This window comes from Carlito syrichta, unplaced genomic scaffold (assembly GCF_000164805.1).
Source record: "Carlito syrichta isolate Samal-C Ts95f unplaced genomic scaffold, Tarsius_syrichta-2.0.1 Scaffold312243, whole genome shotgun sequence".
Lineage (NCBI taxonomy): Eukaryota > Metazoa > Chordata > Mammalia > Primates > Tarsiidae > Carlito > Carlito syrichta.
In genome coordinates this window covers 453452-478496 of record NW_007256339.1, presented here as the reverse complement: position 1 = coordinate 478496, position 25045 = coordinate 453452, and the positions used below count along the sequence as shown (strand labels likewise).

General features: G+C 40.6%; 1 protein-coding gene across 3 annotated transcripts in view; it reads left to right on the top strand.

Annotated features, from left to right (window-relative positions):
* HADHA (hydroxyacyl-CoA dehydrogenase/3-ketoacyl-CoA thiolase/enoyl-CoA hydratase (trifunctional protein), alpha subunit) overlaps nucleotides 1-25045 on the top strand; it is a 59581-nt gene that overhangs the window by 15347 nt on the left and 19189 nt on the right. For all 3 annotated transcript variants that reach the window (XM_008069864.2, XM_021718494.1, XM_021718495.1), the window contains 5 exons: nucleotides 1233-1335; nucleotides 15775-15897; nucleotides 16358-16476; nucleotides 18549-18605; nucleotides 21093-21202. In XM_008069864.2, coding sequence (XP_008068055.1) covers nucleotides 1233-1335; nucleotides 15775-15897; nucleotides 16358-16476; nucleotides 18549-18605; nucleotides 21093-21202 — 512 coding nt within the window. The remainder of the gene's footprint in view (nucleotides 1-1232; nucleotides 1336-15774; nucleotides 15898-16357; nucleotides 16477-18548; nucleotides 18606-21092; nucleotides 21203-25045) is intronic.

Genomic DNA, 25045 nt, shown 5'->3' with positions numbered 1-25045 from the left:
AGGCGTGGTAGCGCGCACCTGTAGTTCCAGTTACTTGGAAGGCTGAGGCAGAAGGATCACCAGAGCCCAGCAGGTTGAGGCTGCGGTGGCTGGGAGAGGCCACTGCACTCCAGGCTTGGCGACAGAGTGAGACTCCAACTCAAAAACAAAAAAAACAAAAAACTCGGGGCCCACTGAACCTCATAGCTTCTGGCACTATCAATTCCTCAGTGAACACAAGGCTCCGCAGAAAAACTCTTGGCAGGGAAGTTGATAACAACTGAGCACAGAGAAAAATAGGAAAGTGTATATGGTGTTAGTTTTCTAATAATAATGGGTATTCCTTCATAGGAATGTCGAGAATTTATTGAAAGGATGAATAAGTACCCATGTGTATAGAAAATATTTGCTGAGTTTCTTTTTCGTTTCTTTCTTCCTTTTATTAATTTCCAAATTATAGTTGATATCTGAATGTTGCTGGAAGCCATTTATCTAGTGTCCCACATATAAGAAGCCCTAGCTGTGTTTTTTTGTTGTTGTTGTTAAGGCTAAAATTCTTTCTAAAGACTTTGCCAGACAGTGACTCACGCCTATAATCCCAGCACTTAGGGAGGCCAAGGAAGGAGGATTGCTTAGCACAGGAGTTTGAGACCAGCCTGAGCAACATAGTGAGACCTAGTCTCTACAAAAAATTTTAAAAATTGACTGGGCATGGTGGCATGCACCTGTAGTCAGCTACTTAGGAGACTGAGGAGGAAGGTTCACCTGAGCCCAGGAAGTGAAGGCTACAATGAACCGTGATTGTGCCACTGCACTCCAGCTTGGGTGGCAGAGTGAGACCCTGGCTCACACACAAAAAAAACTTTGTCAAAACTATTAGATTTCACAGTCTTCACTAGTTTAATATAAAAATTTTAAATATTATATAAATGATAGAGAAGAAACTCAGAATGATTTAAATGTATAATTTTAAGAAACATGAAATTAATTCTTCATCTTATCAATTCCATAAGACAAATCTTATGTATTGAGTTAAAAGAAGAGATAAAGGCATTTTTTGCTTCAGCTAGAAGTATTTAATCCCAAATGTGTATAAGTATGTTATATATAGCTTATTGGTAAATAGCATAAAAATTTGGTTTGGTTTTCTCATTTTAATATTTGCTTATTTGATGATCAGATGATAGCTTCTGTAAACTATACTTGTTACCTGGTTTTTCCCCCTTAAACTCTGATACTTGCTTGCACGTTAGGTGGGTGTTCCTGCTGCTTTTGACATGATACTTACTGGCAGAAACATTCGTGCAGACAGAGCGAAGAAAATGGGACTGGTTGACCAACTGGTGGAACCCCTGGGTAAGTGTTAACATGTCTCAGAATTGGGCCTTGTAAAATTACTTATTTTCTTAAAGAGTTAGTCTGTTAGAGTGAAATTCAAACTCCTAAGAAATGAGTTATCATTCTAAGGAGTGAAGTTTTCTAAAATGGCTAATATTAAATTATTTACAACATCATCCTGATTACTATTTTTTTTTTTTTTTTTGAGTTGGAGTATTACTCTATTGCCTCGGCTGGAGTGCACTGGCACACTCACAAGCATCGTAGCCTTGACCTGCAGGGCTCAGGTGATCCCTCCTCCTGGAAGGCATATGCCATCACACCCAGCTAATTTTTCTTGATTTATTGTAGAGATGAGCTCTCACCAAGTTGCCTGGGCTGGTCTTAAACCCGTAGACTAAGGCAGTCCTCTCACCTTGGCCACCTGTTTTACTTTTTTTATAATTGGAATATCAGGAGTATAGAATTCAATCAAGTCATTATTTCTTGCTCTTTAATTACGTATATCATTATTCATGCATAACTCTCGGTTTTTTGTGTCTGTTTTAATAATATGATAAATTAAGCAACCAACATGAGAATAGTAACAATAACTGACATCTACTGATATGCTTACTCCCCATATAATTTCTTTGCCTCCTTGTATTTAAGAAAACCACTATTCTGAGTTGTGTGTTTATCACCCTAAATTTCTTAAAAACCAGCATTATTGAGATAGTTATATAATAATACATTTGCTGATTTTTAATGTAAATTTTGAATTTTGTAAACACTACCACAATAAAAAAAAATAGACCATATCTGGTATTTGGGTTTTTTTCCCTTCTTTTATTTAGCGTAATGCTTTTCTTTTTTCTTTTTTTTGAGTCGGAGTCTCACTCTGTCGCCCAGGCTGGAGTGCAGTGGCATACTCATGGCCACTGCAGCCTCCACCTGCTGGGCTTAGGCGATCCTTCCTCCTTATCCTTCCAAGTAGTGGGAACCACAAGCTTGTGCCACCAACCCAGCTAATTTTTTATTTATTGTAGAGATGAGGTCTTGCCAAGTTGCCCAGGCTGGTCTCAAACCCAAGCATAATTCTTTTGAGATGCATCCATGTTGCAACCTCCTTCTTATTACTGAGGTTTATTCCTTAATATAAATATACTATAGTTTATCTATTCACGAAATGATGGACATTTGAGTTGTTTCCAATTTGGGGCTATTCTGAATAAAGCTGCTATGAACTCATCCACAATTTTTATGTAGATATATGTTTCACAGAAATTTGGATAAATACTGAAGTATGGATTGGCTGGCCCATATAATAGATACATATTCGCTTTATTAAAAAAATTTTTTTAGAGATGGGGTCTTGCCATGTTACCCAGGCTGACCTCAACTCCTGGGCTCAAGCAATTCTCCCACTTCAGCCGCCTGAGTCGCTGGGATTACAGGTATGTTTCACTATGCTGGGCTAGATATGTGTTAGTTTTTCTGACAAACTGTTTTCCCAAAGTGATTATACCATCTTGCATTCCTACCAGCAGTGTATGAGGGCTCTAGTTACCAACCACTTTTCATGATCAATTTTTTTTTCTTTTTTTGAATCGGAGTCTCACTGTCATACAGGCTGGAGTGCAGTGGCATGCTCATGGCCACCGCAGCCTCGACCTACTGGGCTCAAGCAATCCTTCCACCTCAACCTTTCAACCTTCTAAATAACTGGAACTACAGGCATGCACCACAATGCCTGGTTAATTTTTGATTTATTGTTGAGATGAGGTCTTATCAAGTTACCCAGGCTGGTCTCGAGCCTGTGGGCTCAGGCAATTCTCTCACCTCAGCCTCCCAAAGTACTAGGATTATAGTCATGAGCCACTGTGCCCAGCCTTTTTTTTTTTTTAAAGTCAGAGTCTCACTCTGTTGCCCAACTGAAGTGCAGTGGCACAATCACAGCACACTGCAGCCTCGACCTCCTGGGCTCAGCCCCAGTCCTCCCACCTCGGCCTCCCAAGTAGCTGGGACTACAAGCACATGCCACCATACCTGGGTAATTTTTTTGATATTTGGTAAAAATGAGGTCTTGCTATGTTGCCTAAGCTGGTCTCAAACTCCTGACCTCAAGCAATCATCTTACCTCGGCCTCCCAAAGGATTAGAATTACAGGCACGAGCTACTGCACCCAATCTTTTTAATTTTATACATTGTAATAGGAATGTAGTTATATTTTATATTTAAATTTATATTATATTTCCCTAATCACCAAAAATATCGAGTCTCTTTCATGTATTTATTTGTCTTCTGTATATCTTCTTTGGAAAAGCATTCAAATCCTTTTCTCATTTTGTTTGAGTACGTTGTTTTTCATACTGAGTTTTCAGAATTTTTTGTATATCAGGATACAAGTCTTTTATCAAATAAGTGATTTGCAAGCATTTCCTTCTAGTCTGTGGCTTGTCTTTTCACCATATAAGTGCAGAAATTCTTAATTACGGTTAAGTTCAATTTATCAAGTTTGTCTGTTTTGGTTCATGCTATTGGTGTGGCATCTAAAAAATCTTTTTCTAATTCAAGATTACAAAGATTTTCTTGTATGTGTTCTTCTAGATGTTTCCTAGTATTTCCAATATTTACTCTAGTATTTTGACTCATAATCTGTTTCAAGTTTGCATATGATGTTAGGTAAGGATTGAGGGTCTTGTTCTTTTGTTTTGTATATGGTATCAAAATGTCCTGGTACATTTGTTTAGAAGACTGCTCTTTCCCCAGTGGACTACCTGGAACCTTGGTCAAAAATCAACTGATCTTATCTGTTTGGGTCAATAATCTGGATTTTCTATTTCTAGTTATCTATATGTGTTTCCTTAAGCAAATATTATACTGTCTTGATTATTGTATTTTTATAGTGCATCTTGCAATCAGGCAATATTAGTCCTCCAACTTGGTTCCCTTTCAAAATTATTTTGTTCATACTAGTTCCTTTGCTTTTGCATAGAAATTGTATAATCAGCTTGTCCATATCTACAAAAATACCTGCCAAGATTTTTATTGGCGTTGCATTGAATCAATATGTCAATTTGAGGAGAATTGAAATCTTTAAAACATTGAGTCAGTTCATCCATGAACATGGTAAAGCTCTCTGTTTATTTATGTCTTCAAATTTCTCCCAGCAGTGTTTTTACTTTTCAGTGAACACATCTTGCACACATTTTGTTAAATTTATACCTAGATTTTTTTTTTTTTTTTTTTGAGTTGGAGTCTCACTCTGTCACCTAGACTGGAGTGCAGTGGCCGCTTCCGGCCACCGCAGCTTCAACTTGCGGGGCTCCCGCGATCCTTCTGCCTCAGCCTTCCAAGTAGCTGGAACTACAGGTGCGCACTACCATGCCCAGCTAATTTTTTGATTTATTGTAGAGATGAGGTCTTGCCAAGTTGCCCAGACGAGTCTCGAACCCGCAGGCTCAGGCAATCCACTCACCTCAGCCTCCCAAAGTGCTGGGATTACAGGCTGAGCCACCGAGCCCGGCCTATACCTAGATATTTCATACTTTTAGACCATCATACTTTTTTACTTTAATTTCTCATTATTAATTCCAAGTATATGGAAATACAATTGGACTGGGAGTACTGGCTCATACCTATGATCCCAGCACACTAAGTGGCTGAAGCAGGAGAATCTCTTGAGACCAGGAGTTTGAGACCAGCATGGGCAACATAGCAAGACCCCATCTCTACAAAAAATTTAAAAACTTAGCTGGGTGTGGTGGCATATACCTGTAATCCCAGCTACTTGGGAGGCTGGGGTAAGAGGATTTCTTGAACCCAGGAGATCAAGACAGCAGTGAGCTGTGATCAAACCACTGCACTCCAGCCTGGGTGACAGAGTAAGACACTGTCTCAGAAATACAATTGGTTTTTGGGTATGGATCTTGTATTCTGTGGTTTTGTGAAACTCATTTACTAGATATAGTAGCCTTTTTTGTAAATTTCTACATAGATAATTATGTCATCTATAAAGACAGTTTGGCTTCTTCCTTTTCATTAGTGGTGCCGTTTCTTTCTTTTTCTTGACTTACTGAATAGCCAAGACCTGTGTACAATATTGGGTAGAAATGGTAAAAGTAGATTTTGTTAACTTGTTCCCAATCTTAGAGGGAAAGCATTCATTAATAAGTATGATGTTAGTGTAGGTTTTTCATATATATTCTTTATCATATATGAAGACATTGAAGAAATTCCCTTTTATTTATCATTTGCTGAGAATGGGTGTTGAATTTTATCAAATGCCTTTTCTGCATCTACTGTGATAATTGTGGTTTCTTCAATTTTTAAATTCTATTAGTAATGTCAGTTACACTATTTTTTGAATATTCAACCAGCCTTGCTTCTTGGAATGAACTCTACTTGATCATGATATGTTATCCTTTTTATAAATTGCTGTCTTGATCAACTAAAATGTTACAAAGGATTTTTTTGTCTGGTCATGAGAGATAAGGTCTCAGGGATAATTTCCTTTTCTTAGGATATTTTTGCCTGGTGTTGGTATCAGGGTAATGCTGTCTTCATAAGATGAATTGGGAAATGGGAAATATTCCTTCCTCTTGTATTTTCTGGAAGATTTGTGTAGAATTGGTTTTATTTCTTACTTAAATACCTGATAAAATTAACCAGTGAAGTCATGGGCTTATAGTTTTCTTTGATGGGAAAGTTTTTTTGGTTTGTTTGTTTTTTGAGTAGGTGTCTTACTCTGTCGCCCAGGCTGGAGTGCAGTGGCACGCTCACAGCCACCGCAGCCTCGCCCTACTGGGCTAGGTGATCCTTCTGCCTCAGCCTTCCAAGTAGCTGGAACCACAGGTGTGTACCACGCCTGGCTAATTTTTTTGTTTATTGTAGAGACGAGGTCTCGCCATGTTGCCCAGGCTGGTCTCCAACCACTAGACTCAGGCAGTCCTCTCACCTCCGCCTCCCAGAGTGCTGGGATTACAAGCATGAGCCACTATGCCCAGCTTGCTGGGAAAATTTTTACCTATGAATTCAATGTCCTTAATAGGTAGAGGGCTATTCCATCTCTTGAGTAGGCAGTGGTAGTAGTTTGTGTCTTTCACCGAATTTGTCCATTTCATCCAATTTGCCAAATTTATTTCAGTAAAGCTGTTCGTAGTACTTCCATGTTAATATCTTTGTACTCTGTAATGATGTCTCCTGTTTCATTCCTGATATTGATAATTCATCAGTTGATTATGGACTTCAATCATATTTATAAAATGCCTTCATAGCAACATCTGGATTAATGTTTATTGAATAACTGAGGACTATAGTCTAGCCAAGTTGACACCTCAGAGACTATCACAGTTTACCCCTTGTCAATTTGACACCCATAAACATCTCCTTAAACCATACTTAATATCCAGATAAAGGCAATAATGAGTCATACTTCAACCTAGCATAATGGAACTATCCTTCATACAATCAAAAATACACTAATCCTTCCCCCAGAAGAAAAAGTAGAGTCCTTGGGTAAAAGTCATTATTCTTCTCTGATATCTTATAACACAAATGCTGTGCTATAAAGTTAGCTACTGATACATAACATGTTAGATACATAAGGAGATAAGAGAAAAGAAAAAATATTTGGTTAATTACATATAAACACATTCATTAAAAATAAGGAAGAAGTACTCATAACTATTACAGTACTCATTTCTGCCAAGAGCTCAGCTGATCTGGGGAGAAAACTGACCTATGAAGTCAGAATAGCCAATTAAAGCAACAACTCAAAATGAAAGTATCAGTGAAGGCTTTAATCACTTAATGAGATAGTTTACACAAAAGGCTGAAACCAAAGAAAGCACCAGCTCCTCCCTATACCATTTTCCCCATGAAATGGTGCCCTGGTCGAGGGTCTGGTAGATCAGCACACAAGTGGAGGTCATCTCACTGTTAAAAAACCCTTGAACAAAAGGCTTCCACAGCTTGAGGGACCCTAGGTAAGGGGAGTGAGGTGGACTGGGAGTTGGGGGAAAGTGTTTTTAAAATTTCCCCCTTCCTCCCTCAATAAGGAAGCCTCAGCAGAAGCACTTCAAGAAGGTCTCGACCAAAAGCCCCATGTAAAAAGACCTAGGAATAAAGGTATCTGGGCTAGAATGCAAATCTGTGTCTGGAGACCCAAGTCCTTGACTGCAACTCCCTTAGAGACTGCAATGCTCTGACTCTACACCAAGTCTAGTGTGGGGAGGGTAGTATTTCTACTACCCACTCCATATTCCCTTTGCCCTCAGGGAGTACCTCAGTTGATCATAGTTCTTTGGTCAAGTGACCTTCATTCCTAAAAGGTCTAGGCCACTGGCAGTCCTGTGTGAACTGGGTTGTAGTTTTCCACTGATTAATTACAGATTATATAGTGCTAAGAGACACACTCAGAGCGCTCCCATGTATGAAACATACTCTTCCTTACCTGTTGTGTAGTAGTAACCCTATTTCCCCTTGGGTAATCAGGATTAAATATTCCAGCAGTACAGTAACCCCCTTCTCTGCCTATTGATTCAGAGGCATGAAGAGCCCAAAATGGCCAGATGGCAGTTGTAACTTCCAGTTCAATGAAATCATTGTTGTGTCTCCTGATGGAAGCATTTGTCCCTTTAGAACTAAATTATCTAGACAAGCAGAGCCTAAAGTTGCAGGGACAAGAAGCAAACATTTTGCTGGCAGATTAGGTCACTAGAGGTAATAGTGAACAGAACCATTTCTACTTGCTCTCCTTGATTCCTGGGCCCATGAATCCTGGCTATCAGAGAAATATCATATTGAAGACAGACTTAACAGCATATGCACTTCATTGCTGCACTTCGCTTACTGTGAGGTGAGCTCCTTGATCAGAAGCAATGCTGTGTGGAGTCCTGTGATGGTGGATAAGGCATCAAATGCCAGCAAATTAGCAGAAGCATTGCTCCTTGATCAAAAGCAGTGCTGTGTGGAGTCCTGTGATGGTGGATAAGGCATCAAATGCCAGCAAATTAGCAGAAGCAGTGCATGCCAGCAAGGCAAAATTATATCCACAGTAAGTGTCCATTCTGATAAGAACCAAAGCACTGCAGTGGACAGTAATCAACCTGCCACCAGGTAGTTTTCCAGTTACCCTGGGGAATCTCCATTTGAGGGGTTCAGTGTTGGCCTCTGTTGCTGGCTGGTTTGGCACTTGACAGTGACTGGAGCCAGATTGGCCTTGGTAAGTGGAAGTCTGCATTGCAAAGCCCGTGCGTGACCTCTCTACCTGCCATCATAGCCACTAGGAGTGACTGGGAAAAGAGGTTGACTGGTTTCCACAGAACGGGTCATCCCATCCACTTAATCATTGAAATCCTTTGCTGAAGTCATCTTTTGGTGAGCATTCACATGGAACACAAATATTTTCACAGTGTTTGCCTGTCAGAGAGCTCTATCTACATATCTATTCCCCAGGTGTTCTTGTGTATTAGTTTATAGGATTGCCATAACAAAATACCAGACTGAGTGACATAAATGACAGAAACTTAACTTTTCTCACAGTTCTGGAAGCTAGAAGCCTAAGATCAGCTGTTAGCAGATTTGGTTTCTTCTGAGGCCTCTCTCATTGACTTGCAGATGGCTGCTTTCTCACTGTGTTCTCACATGGTCTTCTGCACACATACATCCCTGGCATCTCTTGTGTGTATCCAAATTTCCTCTTCAGACACTAGTCAGATTGGATTAGGGCCCACCCTAATGGCCTCATTTTAACTTAATCACCTCTTTAAAGCTCCTGTCTTCAAATACACAAATACACATTCTGAGATACTAGGGATTAGGGCTTCGACATCTGAATTTTGGGAGGAACACAGTTCAGCCCTTAACACTTACCACTGATTTTTCATGTGTTCCTTCTAAGTTCCTGACCATCAAGCCAAATCTTGAACCAGTATAGACCCTTAGCTCAGGCCATTTTTCCTTCCAGGCAGAATGAACAACCAGATGCACTTCTCACACTACTGTCCAATGTGAGGCTCCCCTTTACCACTGTCCTTCAGGGATGTCCCAGAAAGAGACTGTGGTATTGCAGCTGTCCACTTATAGGTGGGACCTGCCTGCCACACAGAACTGTGTAAACCAGGCCTGAGTCATCTTTTCCCCAGCCAACTAGCCATCGAGAACTCCCCAAAAGGCCATAGGTGTAAGCTGGGAGAGTAAAGGAGGAATAAGGACCATGGGAATTTTGGCCTCTTCCTATGCAACTTGTGCCTTTAGGGTATGTTCAAGCCCAATCTCATATATACCACTTCCATTTGATAGTGGCATGTTGCTGTGCACTCCCCACTTTATGTCTTAGTGGGTCACACAATATCCATTTCATGATAGTTCATGTCATCTTTACCAAGGCTCAATAACAAGCCAAACACTGTTTTCCAAAAGTGGAATAGTTATTCACAGAGGATGGTGGGCTCTATTCACAATCCTAAGGATCTGCACTATGATTCTAAGGCTCCACTTAGTATCCTTATCTGCTGCTGACACTTCAAGCACCATCAGCTTTGAATCTTGTGGCCTAAATGGCAAAACAGCTTCTCTTGTTCTCGGCCCTTTTCAAACTAGCAGCTTTTTTTGGCTACTCAGGAAATGGGCTGGAGTAGCACACCCAAATGAGTAATTGTTGTCTCCAAAATCTGAAGCAACCCACTAGGTGTTGTGCCTATTTTTCTGTGGTAGGAGGGGCCAGATGCAGCAATTTGCCCTTTACCATTGGAGGGATATCTTTGCATGCCCCATGCCACTGGATCCCTAGAAATTTCACTAAGGTGGAAGACTGAATTTTTGTGGCATTTATTTCTCACCTTCTGACACAAAATGTCTTACCAGTATGTCTAGAGTAATTAGTACTTCCTGCTCACCAGATCCTTTCAGCTTAATATCACTGTGCAATGAACTAGTATGATGTCTTGTGGAAGGGAAAGGCAGTCAAGGTTCCTGTGGTTTAAATTATGCTGTATGGCTGGAGAGTTGATGTACCCACCCCTAAGGTAAGACATTAAAGGTATATTGCAGGCCTTGCCAGCTGAAAGCAATCTGCTGCTTGTAGCCTTTACTAATAGGTATTGAGGAGAAAAAAGCATTTGCTAGATCAATAACTGCATACCAGGAACAAGAGGGTGTGTTAATTTGCTCAAGCAATGAAACTGCATCTAGACACCAGCTACGGTTGCAGGTGCCACCTGATTAAGTTTACAATAATCCAGTCATTCTATAAGATCCACTTATTTTCTGTACAGGCCAAAATAGTTCAATTGACTGGGGCTGAATCACTGCCCCTGCATCCTTCAGGTCCTTGGTGGTGGCATTAATCTCTGCAGTTTTTCCAGGATTATGGTGTTACTTTTAGTCTACTACTTTCTAGGTAGAAGCCGTTTTAGTAGTTTTCATGTGGCCTTTTCTACCATAATAGCCCTTACTCCACAAATTAAGGAACTAATATGGGGCTACTGCTAGTTGCTGAGTATGTCTATTACAATTATGTATTCTGGAATTAGGGAAATAACCACAGGACGAGCTCAGGAACCCACTGTGAGATAGACCTGAGCTAAAACTCCATTTATCACTTGACTTTTATAAGTCCCTGCTCTGACTAGTGGACCCCAGCAATGTTTGGGTCTTTTAGAATTAGCATCAGTTCAGAACCAGTGTCTAGTAATCCCCAAAAAGTCTGATCCCTTTCCCCAAGTGACAGAGAAAAACCTAAGACTGTATAGAACATTCCCCCACCAACTGGGAAGGAGCCAAGAGGCAAGAATGACTCAGACAAGTCCAACTTAACAAGTAGATGAGTTTATTAGGATTCACGTAAGGGGCACTCCAGGACAGCTCTGGAGATTTGCCCTGTCCTCTATCTCTAAGCTGTTTTTAAGCTAACTTTATGACTCTTTGCCTACTTGGTGTGTGTGCAATGAGACTGTTTTGCTTGGTATGTTCCCCATTAGGCTCAAAGGCATCTGCTCCACTGCTGGGCACCATGGCCTTGGCTCACTGCCTGGCCTTCAGGGCTCAACCAGTAGATATATACCCTTAAATAACATGGTGGGGGACCCATCACCCTATACCAAAGCAAATGGTCATAGGTCCCATTGGGGAAGGCTGGAAGAAAAACATTAAAATGTGAAGGAGACACGGCTTCTCTTTCGTTCAGGAGATTCTGAGTCTATAAACTAGCTTATTTCTAGGAATTGATTAAGGGGCCGTGGCTCTCTTTGGGTGATTCAATTTACACTTCTGCTTACTAGACCTAGAGTTCTTCTGCTTATACAAGTCAAGTAAAAATTGAGTAGACTACCCATCTATTTCTTTTCTAGGGACACCATGATCAACTAGCCAGCGCCATAGGTCTCTGCAAGTCAGACTATTCTGATTACTGCTTTGGCTCCACTATCTATTACGGTAACCAAGCCCACCTTGATTTGGCATTTAAGTACTGCTATTTGGCCCCTGCCACCTGGGATCCCCTTATCCCCATTTCATTTAGGGATCCCAGTTGATGGTAGCAGTTCCTACTATAAATTATGACCTACATAGAAGAGCAGCCACAGAGCAAGGATGCTGGGCCTTGCCTCACAAATTGAGGGTGATTCAATTTACACTTCTGCTTACTAGACCTAGTGCTGGTGAAAAGTATGTTCTCTGACGCTTCCAGGATGACCAAGCAGGTCCTTCCTGATAAATCCACTTAACATTCCAATTTCCTCAAGCCTTTTGAAAACCTTCCTCTGCAATACACCAAGATGGCTGTGGCCTTTCAACTTCCTTTGATGGCACTTGTTTTCTATTTGTCCCATATGTTTTTCTCTCTTTTTCTTGCCTACCTCTGGATTAATCACTTTTTATCATTACTGGCCTTTTACTTTGCTTTTCCCTTTTAATGGTTGTTCTGGGGTTTACAGTGTATATCTTTTTTTTTTTTTTTTTGAGTTGGAGTCTCACTCTGTCACCTGGACTGGAGTGCAGTGGCCACTCCCGGCCACCGCAGCCTCGACCTGCTGGGCTCCGGCAATCCTACTGCCTCAGCCTTCCAAGTAGCTGGAACTACAGGCGTGCGCTACCACACCCAGCTAATTTTTTTATTTATTGTAGAGATGAGGTCTCACCAAGTTGCCCAGGTGGGTCTCGAACCCATGGGCTCAGGCAATCCACTCACCTCAGCCTCCCAAGGCGCAGGATTACAGGCTGAGCCACTGAGCCCGGCTTTACAGTGTATATCTTAACATATCACAGTCTGTTTTCAATTGCTATATCATTTCACATGTAACGTCGAAACTTAAAAGAATATACATTCTTTTTTCCCCATCCTTTGTGCTGTTATTGTAATGTATTTTACATCTGCATATGTTATAAATTCCCCAGTATATTGGTATTTTTGTTGTAGATAATTATATTTTAAAGAAATGTTAAAATGAGAAAGAGGTCTTTTTTCTGTTTACCTACATATTTGCCATTTTTGTACTTGTTATCCTTTGTAAAGATAAAAACCAAGCCCATCTGATTTGGCTTTCCTGCAACCTGAAGAACTTCCTCTAATGTTTTCTGTAGTGTAGGACTGCTGGCAATTAATTCTCTTAGCTTTTCATTTGTCTGTCAAAATCCATTTTCCACTTCATTTTTCTTATTTTTTTTTTTTCTGAGTTGGAGTCTCACTCTGTTGCCCAAGCCACTGCGGCCTCGACCTGCTGGGCTCCTGCGATCTTTCCACCTCAACCTTCCAAGTAGCCGGAATTACAGGCATGCGCTACCACACCCGGTTGATTTTTGATTTATTGTAGAGATGAGATCTCACCAACTTGTCCAGGCAGGTGTCGAACCCACGGGCTCAGGCAATCCACTCACCTCAGCCTCCCAAGGCGCGGGATTATAGGCTGAGCCACCAAGCCCGGCTCCACTTCATTTTTCAAAAATATTTTTGCTGGATATAGAACTCTAGATTGCTAGTGGTTTTCTTCGGGTACTTTATAAATGTCTCCATTGTATTATGGTTGCATAATTTCCGATGAAAAGTCTGTTGTTATTTTAATCTGTGCACTTCTATATTTAATGTGTTTTTCTCCTCTCTCTGACTGTGCTTAGGTTTTCTCTTTATGACTGGTTTTGGCAATCTGTTTATGATGTGCCTTGGTTTGTTGGGATTTTTTTTTTTTTGGCAAGGTTTCATTCTGTCACTCAGGCTGGAGTGCAGTGGTGAAATCATAGCTCACTGCAGCCTCCAACTCCTGGCTCAAGTAGTCCTCACACCTCTGCCTCCTGAATAGCCGGGACTGCAAGCGCATGCCACCATGCCCAGCCAATAATTGGTTTATTTTTTGTAGAGACAGGGTTTTGCTATGTTGCTCAGTCTGATCTTGAACTCCTGGGCTCAAGTGATCCTCCTGCCTCAGCCTCCCAAAGTGCTCAGATTACAGTTGTGAGCCACCACACCCAGCTGGGATTTTTTAAAAAACATTTGTTATGCATGGGGTTCACTGAGCATCTTGAATATGTGGGCTTATAGTTTTCATCAAAAATAAATACTTCTTTGGCTGTTATTTTTTCAAATGTTTTTCTGCTGGGCATGGTGTCTCATGCCTGTAATCCCAGCAGTTTGGGAGGTCGCGGAAGGAGGATTTGCTTGAGCCCAGAGTTCAAGACCAGCCTCGGCAACATAGTGAGACTATCTCTATCAACTAGAAATTTTTTTTCTATCTCTTTCACCTCTTTTTGGAGAGTCCAATTTCACGTATTAGGTCACATGATATTTTCCAAAAAATGAAACTCTGGGTTGTTTGTTTTCAATCTTCTTTCATTCTGGATATTTCTATTGCCATGTGTTAACTTAAAAGAGTATATATTCATTTTTCCCCATCCTTTGTGCTGTTATTGTAATGTATTTTACATTTGCATATGTTATAAATTCCCCAGTATATTGGTATTTTTGTTATAGATAATTATATTTTAAAGAAATGTTAAAATGAGAAAGAGATCTTTTTTCTGTTTACCTACATATTTGCCATTTTTGTACTTGTTATCCTTTGTAAAGATAAAAACCAAGCCCATCTGTTCTTTTCTTCTTCAGTATATAATCTACTGTTAATCCAATTCAATCCTGTGTATTGTTGTTGTTGTTGTTTTATCCTAGATGTAACATTTGACTCACTTTTATTTATTTATTTTTTAATTTTTAGATGGAGGTCTTGCTATGTTGCCCAGGCTGATCTTGAACTCCTGGGCTCGAGTGATCCTCCCACTTGAGCCTCCTGAGCAACTGGGATTGATTCACTTTTATATCTTTGATTTCTTCTCATTGTTTTTCTCTACTTTCTTAAACATATGGCATGAATTTGCAATAGACTTTTTCATATCATATCTGCTTATTCTTTCATTTTTTTCACTTCTGTTGCTGTTTCTATCAGTTGATTTTTTTCCTGGCTATGGGTCATTTTTTTCTTTACTTTTTTTCATCCGTTGATGGTGGTTCTTTACTTGGCCTTGGATAGTTTCCTCTCATGCATGAGCAGGACAATACTTGGCCAAAGTTTCAAGGCTCCCCTCTTTAGACCTCTGGAAATCTCCTTTTGAGTGGCAACTGCTCTCCAATGTTCTACTCCACAGATTCCAGTTGCCTAGGCCTCCCTTCAGGATTAGAACTGCATTAGGATTTTTGTGGACACTGTATACTTTTTCAGTTCAGAAGTTTTGAGACTTAGTTCTTTTTACTCCATCCCTACACAGGTTCAAAGTAAAGCAAATGTCTTAAGGGAGATTGGTTGTATATTTGTTGTGGGCTCCTCCCTCTCTTGGGTTTTTGTTTTTTGAGTACAATACTGAGTGAAATTGCTTTTTGATTCTAACCACCTCCTCCAGTGTGACTCTTGTAGACTTTTGATTGAGAGTCTGGGAGATGTCTGTTTTCACAGCCATGTAAGTTCTATTTCTTGATTTCTTTTTTTTTTTTTTTTTTGAGTTGGAGTCTCACTCCGTCGCCCAGGCTAAAGTGCGGTATGGCACGCTCCCAGCCACCGCAGCCTCAACCTGCTGGGCTCCAGTGATCCTTCTGCCTCAGTCTTTCCAGTAGCCGGAACTACAGGCGCACACTGCCTTGCCCAGCTAATTTTTGACTTATTGTAGAGATGAGGTCTCACCAAGTTGCCCGGGTAAGTCTCGAACCCACGGACTCAGGCGATCCACTCACCTCGACCTCCCAAAGTGCTAGGATTCCAGGCTGAGCCACCAAGCCCAGCCTTTTTTTTGAGCATAGCTCTTTAATCTTCTCCCCAAAGCCAGGTTTAAAATCTGACAAAGCACTTGACTGGGTAATCAGTTGCATATTTGCTGCAGACCCTCTTCTCCATAGAAGTACCTTAGGTACGAAACATCATGGCACATAGTTTTTTGCCTACCTGGGACTGGTCTCAATCTAATTCGCATTCATGTTTGTTGTGTTCATTATTACAGGACCAGGATTAAAACCTGCAGAAGAACGGACAATTGAATATCTAGAAGAAGTTGCAGTTTCTTTTGCCAAAGGACTAGCTGATAAGACAATCTCCCCAAAGAGAGACAAGGGATTGATGGAAAGTGAGTGTCATTGTTAAAGAGCAAAGGCAAAGCTTCTTTCCTGGGAATTTAATTTTATTTGCTATAGATTCAAAATGAGGAAAAAATAAATGCATTATTTACTCAAAGCATAAGGTCTGCCTTAAGGGATATAACAACCCTGCTGTAGGATCATCCTCTACCTTACATTAGTCAGTTAAAAACTTTTTATTTTGAAAAATTTTGAACATCAGTACAAAAGTAGAATAGTCAAACAGTGTAATAAACACCCATGTACCCAAGGCCCAGCTTTAGCATTTATCAACTAAGTAAAATATGTTTAAAGAAGTATTTAAGTTGAAATTTACATTGTGTGTATCAAAATAAAGAGCAGTTCTTTCAGGTAGCTTGAATTACTGCATTTTTATGGAATTTACAGAACAAACTAGCAAGAGAGTCTAGGCTCTTTCTAGTAAATATCTAAAAGCATTTTACCTTACAGAGTTGACAGCGTATGCCCTGACTATTCCATTTGTCAGGCAACAGATTTACAAAAAGGTGGAAGAAAAAGTGCGAAAGCAGACCAAAGGCCTTTATCCTGCACCTCTGAAAATAATCGATGTGAGTCTCACCCTACAGTCCCACCTTTCTCATATTTTCTCCCTGTACATAGAGCAATCCTCTATTACCATTCCAGACCATGTATGTTCAGTGCTAAATTTCTTAATTCTGCTCTCAAAGTGCTTACCAAAAATAAGGGAAGAGCATCATAGCAAGCTTTAAGGACTCATATAAAGTGATATATTTGGGGAAAATTGGTGTTGGACATACTCATTGGTTGATGAGTTTAAATCCAGGAAAGGAACCTCAGTCATATCAGTGTAACAAAGCCAGTAAAATATTGGGCATTAATCAAGAGTTAGTTTAAACAAAATTGATGACTGTATTCTGTCCATAGTCAAAATCATTGTCAGTACTTCAAATCCCTCAAGGACTTCTTCATTACTGTAATTTTAAAAAGGATGTAATAATGTAGAGAAATTTTGCAAAAGATCAAAGAGGTTAATTAAAATGATCACAAGCTGGGCTCGGTGGCTCAGCCTGTAATCCTGCGCCTTTGGGAGGCTGAGGTGAGTGGATTGCCTGAGCCCACGGGTTCGAGACCCACCTGGGCAGCGAGACCTCATCTCTACAATAAATCAAAAAATCAGCCGGGCGTGGTAGCGCATGCCTGTAATTCCAGCTACTTGAAAGGCTGAGGCGGAAGGATCGCCGGAGCCCAGCAGGCGAGGTTGCGGTGGCCGGGAGCAGCCACTGCACTCCAGTCTGGGCGACAGAGTGAGACTCCAACTCAAAAAAAAAAAAAAAATGATCACAGAAGTGAAGAAATCTCGATCTAATGGTAGGACTTTAAACTTAGAACTTTTCTGTTTGGAAAGTTAAAGATTAAAAGAGTTTCTAATTAAAGACATCAGAATTGCATCATAGGTCAGTCAACAAATATATTTTGAATGGAAGACACCAAAGTGCATTCATCTCACAGACTGAACTGTGGAGATTTGACACATGCATGTGGTAAGCAGATAACCAACAGTATAGGAGACATAAGGCAGCATAAGAGTAATGCCAGACAATTGGGATGGGAAAAAAGTTAGATGCACAGAAGAAGGAATAATCGCCTGAGCCAAAGAGATCAGGAAGATCCTTGTGGGAGCTGACCTGCACCCTGAAAAACAGGTGGAGGATAGTTGAAGGGAAAGTAGTGCTAGGTGGGGTAGGAATTTTGAGCAAAGTTACAGAAGTGGAAAACATGAGGCTCTTCCAGGAGCATTTAGTGAGACCATTTTTGTAGGGGACTAGGGAGATACCAGTCTAAAGAAAGGCAGATTGAAGCTAGACTTTAGAAGGTTGGCAGAAATAAACTGAGAAATTTTACTTTTGTCTGATATAGACAGTAGAGAGAACCACTGTCACGGTAGTGGGTAAAAACGGATTAGAAGACGGGTCAAAGTAGAGCAAGCTGTCTTGACAGTTCAGGTTTGAAGTTTGAATAAGACCCAGAGATAGAAGAGTAAAATATGTGAAAGTAGCAAGAGACTTCCTAAAGAGAAATTATGAGTTAAGTTCAGATATGTTGAATTTAGCTATTACAGGAAATTCAAGCAATAACAGTTTAGGAGGAAAAGTCCGAATTAGGGAGATCGATTTGGTTATTTGTGTGTATGTGTATGTTCTAATTTGTCAGTCTCATAAATTATGGTGATTGAGTAAAGGGTCATTTTTTCATTTTTTATACTTGCCATTGTACTTAGGATAGTACTTACCCCAAATGTTAAATTGAGTTTCATGGAGTTTAAGATTAGTATGATAAACTAGATCACACATTAAGTAAGAACACGTGGAGAAAGGAAAGGGCTGGAAGTGGAAGTTGAGGATCTCCTACCTTTGAAGAACAGGAAGGAAGCTGGAAGAGTAATTTAAGCTTTCTCTTTCTTTCTAGTTCCATTTTATGGCAGGTTCTAGCAGTAACCTCACAGATGGAGAATTAAGTCCATCTAGAGCAACCAGGCACTCAGTTCTCTTCTCGTTCTCACCCCACTCTAGACTTTTGGCTTACTCTCTGAGAGCTAACAACACTGGTGATTTTTTAGCATTATTGTACAGACTGTCAAAGCCTTTTTCTTTTCTTTCAGGTGGTAAAAACTGGAATCGAGCAAGGGACCGATGCTGGTTATCTCTCTGAATCTCAGGTAAAGTTATTTCCTTTCAATATTTTATCATGAGTTATAGGAAACCAAAGATCCAATACTCTGTATAAGGCTGAAAAAAGAAGAAAATGTTCAAAACTTTGCAAAAGTTACCCTTTCAAGAGCAGGTTAACCTTTCAAAATGAATGCCCTGGGCATTTTTTGTTCAATTGGGCTGGTATTGTCAAAACAAAATTAATACATTGATAAAAAAATTTTTTTTTTAAGCCCTAGAGAGGAAACTTTGAAGCCCACCTCTTTTTGGTGAATTAGAAAATGAAAGAAAGTGTTGTACTCAGAAAAAGACAAAGATAGAAGGGATATATGAACCAGTCTCATTCCTTCTACTTTTCTAGCAAGTTGATGTTATTGCCAATTTATGTGGCTTGGGTTGTTCTTAAGTTTTAAGCAACCAAGAATGATTGCTCTGTGATACAGGTTGAGTATCTTATTTTAAGTGTTTGGGACCAGAAATGTTTTGGATTTCATATTTTTCAAAATTTGGAGTATTTGTATATACATATAATGAGAGATCTTGGGAATGGGACCCAAGTCTAAATATGAACTTTATTTACATTTCATATACACCTCATACACATAACCTAAAGGTAATTTTTAATAGTTTTATATATGAAACGTAATTTTGACTGCAACATGTCACATAAGGCTAGATGTGTAATTTTCTTTTTCTTTTTTTTTTTTTTGTGTTGGGGTCTAACTCTGTTGCCCAGGCTGGAGTGCAGTGGCATACTCACAGCCAGCACAGCCTCGACCTGCTGGGCACTGGCAATCCTTCCGCCTCAACCTTCCAAGTAGCTGGAACTACTGGCGTGCCCCACCACGCCCAGCTAATTTTTTAATTTATTGTAGAGATCATCCATGTGCCCAGGCTGGTCTCGAATCCCTAGACTCAGGCAATCCTCTTGCCTGGCTTCTCAAAGTTCTGGGATTATAGGCTTGAGCCACTGTGCCTGTAATTTTCTACTTGTTGTGTTATGTTGGCATTCAAAAATTTTCAGATTTTAGAACATTTTGGATTTCAGATTTTTGAATTAGGAATGCTGAACCTGTAAGAGGACAAAAAATATCTGAAGTGCTCAGAACAGATACCAGAAAAACATTTCATGTAATAGATTGTTTATTATACATTTCTGATTTTTTTAAAAATATCATACCAGGTATACATAAACATATGTACAGAAAAATTGAAGCATACGTTTCATGATCATTCATGGTCCTCATTGTGTGCACTGTACTCAGTATTCTTTATGTAATCTATTTTTTAATTGATATAATGCTTATCACAACCCATTAAATTTATGACCATGGAAATATCTTTGATATTTTGAAAATCATTGGTTTATTGGCTAGAACATGCTGTATCAAGATTAGTAAGGCATTGATTCAATGGAACATTGTTGTACTATTAGGGATTCCTTTGAAATGTTCTTTGTAACCATATAATCTGATCAGTACATCTCAGTAATATTGATAATAGCTAAGAGACCCTATTCACTTTACTAGTGTTCTCATTTAATCCTCACAACAATATTATAAAATAGATATTATTTTTCCCCAAGAAAGCTTCACAATGGGGAAGTGGCAGAGCCAGAATCCAAACCAAATTCTGTCAGACCCAGACTCAGAATCTTATGCTTGAGACTCATTCTCCGCAAGTGTTGTGATACTTTTTGAAGTATTAGGTATCATGTGGGGCAGCCTGCTAGAGTGGAAAAAGAACTGGAGTTAGAAGTCTAACTGTTGACCAGGCTCCGCGGCTCAGCCTGTAATCCCGGCATTTTGGGAGGCCAAGGCAACTGGATTGCCTGAACCTGCAGGGTCAAGTCTAGCCTGGTCAACTTGGCAAGACCTCACCTCTATAATAAATTAAAAAAATTAGCCAGGCATAGTAGCATGCGCCTGTAGTTCCAGCTACTTGGAAAGCTGAGGCAGGATTGCCAGAACCCAGCAAGTTGACTCTGGGGTGGTTGGTGACTGTGCCACTGCACTCCAGGGTGGGCAACAGAATGAGACTCCAATTCAAAAAAAAAAAAAAGAAGTCTTACTGTTTGGGTTCAAGTTTCATTTCTGCCACTTTGAAGCAGTATGGCTTTGAACAAAGTCACTTAATTTCTCTGGGCCTCCTCTTCCCAGTCTTTAAAACGAGAGGATTGCTTTGAGATGATTTTGAAGGCTCATTTAAGGCTCATTCTATGAAAAAGGTTATCACACCTCTAATGTAAACGATCTGAGAGCTTAGTTATATCCAAAACTTTTTTCAGAGCAGTAGTCAGGGTGTTCTCCAGATGAGAAGACTAAAGATACATGAATGAGAAATAGACGTCTGCAGCACAGGCACCATTCAGACCCCCACCTGAGGAACTGAAGGTTTGCGTGTGTTACCTTAGTTCTGCAGAGACCTGAGGTGAAGGAATTCATCTCACCTAGACTGTGAAGTTCTACCTTCTCTTTTTCTCCTTTACTTTTCAGAAATTTGGAGAGCTTGCAATGACCAAAGAATCAAAGGCCTTGATGGGACTTTACCATGGTCAGGTCCTGTGCAAGAAGAATAAATTTGGAGTTCCACAGAAGGAAGTTAAGTAAGTGAAACTCCACCTGGGAAGCCCTTGTGGATTTCACTGTGTGCAAAGTTTACAGATGTCTTTGAAGATCTGCAGAGCTAGATTTATGTCTTAATTCAGTCTTGCCCTCAATCTCTATCCTGAGCACATTAGAGCCCTTATTCCTACCTAGAGCTTTTTGATTTTGAAAGTTCTGCCTATTCCAAGCCGGGTGCAGTGCCTCACACCTGTAATCCCAGCACTTAGGGAGGTGGAGGCGAGAGGACTGCCTGAGCCTAGGATTTCGAGACCAGCCTGGGCAACTTGGCAAGACCTTGTCTGTTCAATAAGTCAAAAAAATCAGCTGGGCGTGGTGGCGCTTTCCTGTAGTTCCAGCTCCTTGGAAGGCTGAGGTAGAAGAATCACCTGAGCCCAGCATGTTGAGGCTACGGTGACTGTGAGCATGCTACCCCACTCCAGCCTGGGTGACAGTGAAATTCCAACTCAAAAATAAAGGAAGTTTTGCCTGTTCTGAGTTTTCTCTAGGTACATCTAGTGACTCCTACAGAGGTTTTCTTGTCTCATATTGATGTCGCTTAGAAGTTTGCAGTAGGTCCCCCTTCCTCAACCAAATACACACCCTCTGCACTGTTTAAGGATCTTCACTCTCCTGTATATGAGATACCATCTCTGGGAACTCACATTTCTTCCTCATTAAAAAACATGAGACCGTACTGTAATTGTTAAAGTAGTTTCCTTCTTTTTGCTTAAACCCTAAGCATTGGAGATTCTGCTTGCCCTTTTCATGTCTATTCTCATCAGCAGGCTTTTTTCTTTTCTTTCTTTCTCTCTTTTTTTTTGTGTGAATCGTAGTCTCACTCTGTCACCCAGGCACAATGATCACAGCTCACCACAGCCTCAACCTCCCAAGTAGCAAGGACTCAGATGATGATCCTCCCAAGTAGCAAGGACTATAGGTACCACCGGGCCCAGCTGATTTTTTAAAATTTTTTTGTAGAGGCAAGGTCTTTCTATGTTGCCCAAGCTGGTTTCAAACTCCTGACCTCAAGTGGTTCTCCTGCCTCAGACTCACAAAGTGCTGGGATTATAGGCATGAGCCACCACACTTGGCCTAGCAAACCCCTTTCAATGTCTTGCTGCTTAATAACTCTTCAACGTCTTAAGTTTAATAATGCCCTGAACTCACCTTCCTGCTTTGTGGTTCTGAACCTGGATGATTTTGTCCCCCAGGGAACATTTGACAATGTGTGGGAATATTTTTTGGGTTGTCACAATCGAGGAGAAAGGGATGCTACTGGCATCTATCCAGTGGGTAGAAGCCAGGGTGCTGAAAAACATCCTGCGGTGCACAAGATAGCCCCCACAACAAAAAATTATCCAGTTCAAAGTGGCATAGTGCTGAGGTTGAGAAACTCTGTTCTAGTGGAATTACTGTGTGGAATTTTAAGCAAAGTCGCTAGTGTTACTACTGTCTGTATCCTCTTGCCTTTAATGAGATTACAATCCAAAATAGAAATGAAAATGGATAAGAAGTCTGGGTAACACAGATAAGATTCTAGCCAAGAGGGCTGATTTCCAAGTAGATTCTGAAATACAACCTTAAGTGTTTCTTACTCACACTTAGTGACCAGAATCAGTCTGGTCCAAAGAGCCTGTTGTATGTATTCTGCCTGACATTGATAGAGCCTTGCGTCTAGTGTATGGGATAGATTATTTCCATGGTCCAGTAGAGTAATTATGGCCACTTAAGTCAACATCTCTTCACACATTCTACAAAAATCAAGCAAATTTACAGAAGGAAAAGCAAAGCCACCTATTTTCTCCTATGCACAGCATAAGTAGAAGGCAGAGAATGCTGCTAACTTCTAATTATATGAGGGAGACTTTATTGTGACAAGAAAGAAAAGAAGCAAGAGAGAAAAATAAGAGACCTGCTTAGACACAGCAGCTCACACCTGCAATCCCAACACTTTAAGAGACTGAACGGGGAAGATCACTTGAGTCCAGGAGTTTGAAACCAGCCTGGATAACATAGCAAGACCCCGTCTATACAAAAAAATGAAAAAATTAGCCCAGCGTGGTAGTGCACGCTTGCAATTTTAACTACTTGGGAGGCTGAAACAGAAGGACCACATGAGCCCAGGAAGTCGAGGTTGCAGTGAGCTATGATCATGCCACTGCACTCTAGTCTGGGAGACACAGCAAGACCCCATCCCTATTTTTTTTAAAAAAAGGCCGGGCCTGTACTCCCAGCACTTTGGGAGACTAAGGCAAGAGAATTGTCTGAGCCTGGGGATTCGAGACCAGCCTAGGCAACTTGGTGAGACCTTGTCTCTACAATAAATCACAAAAACTAGCCAGGCATGGTGGTGTGTGTCTTTAGTTCCAGCTACTTGGAAGACTGAGGCAGAAGGATCACCTAAACCCAGCAGGTCTAGGCTGCACTGGCCATGAGCATGCCACTGCACTCCATCCTGAGTGACAAGAGTGAGACTCCAACTCAAAAAAAAAAGCCCTACAAAATCACAAACACTAGATACAACAATTTCTACCACACCCTTTCCTGCCACACCCTTTCACCCCCATCTTTCCATATACACAAAGAATGCTTCAGTTAAAGAAACTGCACTTTGCAACAGAAGAGGGTACTCTTAAATTAAGAAACCTAGTTAGCCACTCTAGACTCCTCTCCTGCCTATATATAGTTTTTAGTATATAATACTAAAATGCAGATTGTATACAGTACCCCCAGAGAAGATATTGTGTACTAAATACATAAAAAAGAAAGTCAGCATTTACATAAAGCTGATAAAAGAACAAAGACAATGAGAATCAAAATACTTAAGCTTATGAAAATTCTTCCCCCAAATTCTTCCTGCAATGCAGAAGAAACTATAACTGAACATTCCCAAACTTGAATTTTAAACATCCTAAAATAAGCATTTACAGATAAGTAAAAATCACCTTGAATCAAAAACTCAGAACTAAATGAACAGAAAGACCAGGTGATATGAGAGTTGACCTAACTTGGGAAAGAAATTGAAGAAAAAGGTACCTTCATCTTAGAAATGAAGAATAAACTATAAGGTACCGAAGGCAAAACAGATTGAACTGAAAATTTAATAAAGAACATTAAAGAAAGGGTGTCCCACTTCCTGCTTTCCTAGTTGTCAGTAATACTTTCACGTCTGTCTCTCTAACCCTCTTCCCCCTTGCCTTGGATAATAATTTAAATTTTTATCCATTTTTCTCTTTTTATAAATAAATCTTTCAAGCTGGGTGTAGTAACTCACCTCTGTAATCCCAGCACTTTGAGAGGCTAATGTGAGAGGATTGCCTAAGCCCAGGGGTTCAAGACTAGTCTGGGCAACTTGGCAAGACCTTGTCTCCACAGTAAATAAAAAAATTAATCAGACATGGTGGCACTCACCTGTAGTTCCAGCTACTTGGAAGGCTGAGGCAGAAGGATCACCTGAGCCCAGGATGTTGAGGCTATGGGGGCCGTGAGTGTGCCACAGTACTCCTGTCTAGGTGACAGAGTGAGAATCTGACTCAAAAAAAAAAAGGGGAGGTCCAGGCTTGGTGGCTCAGCCTGTAATCCCGCACTTTGGGAGGCCAAGGTGAGTGAATTGCCTGACCCTGCGGGTTCAGGACCCACCCGGGCAACTTGGCAAGACCTCATCTCTACAATAATTTTTTTTAAAAAAACTAGCCGGGCGTGGTAGCGCACACCTGTAGTTCCAGCTACTTGGAAGGCTGAGGCAGAAGAATCGCCAGAACCCTGCAGGTCGAGACTGTGGTGGCCAGGAGCGGCCACTGCACTCCAGTCTGGGCGACAGAGTGAGACTCCAACTCAAAAAA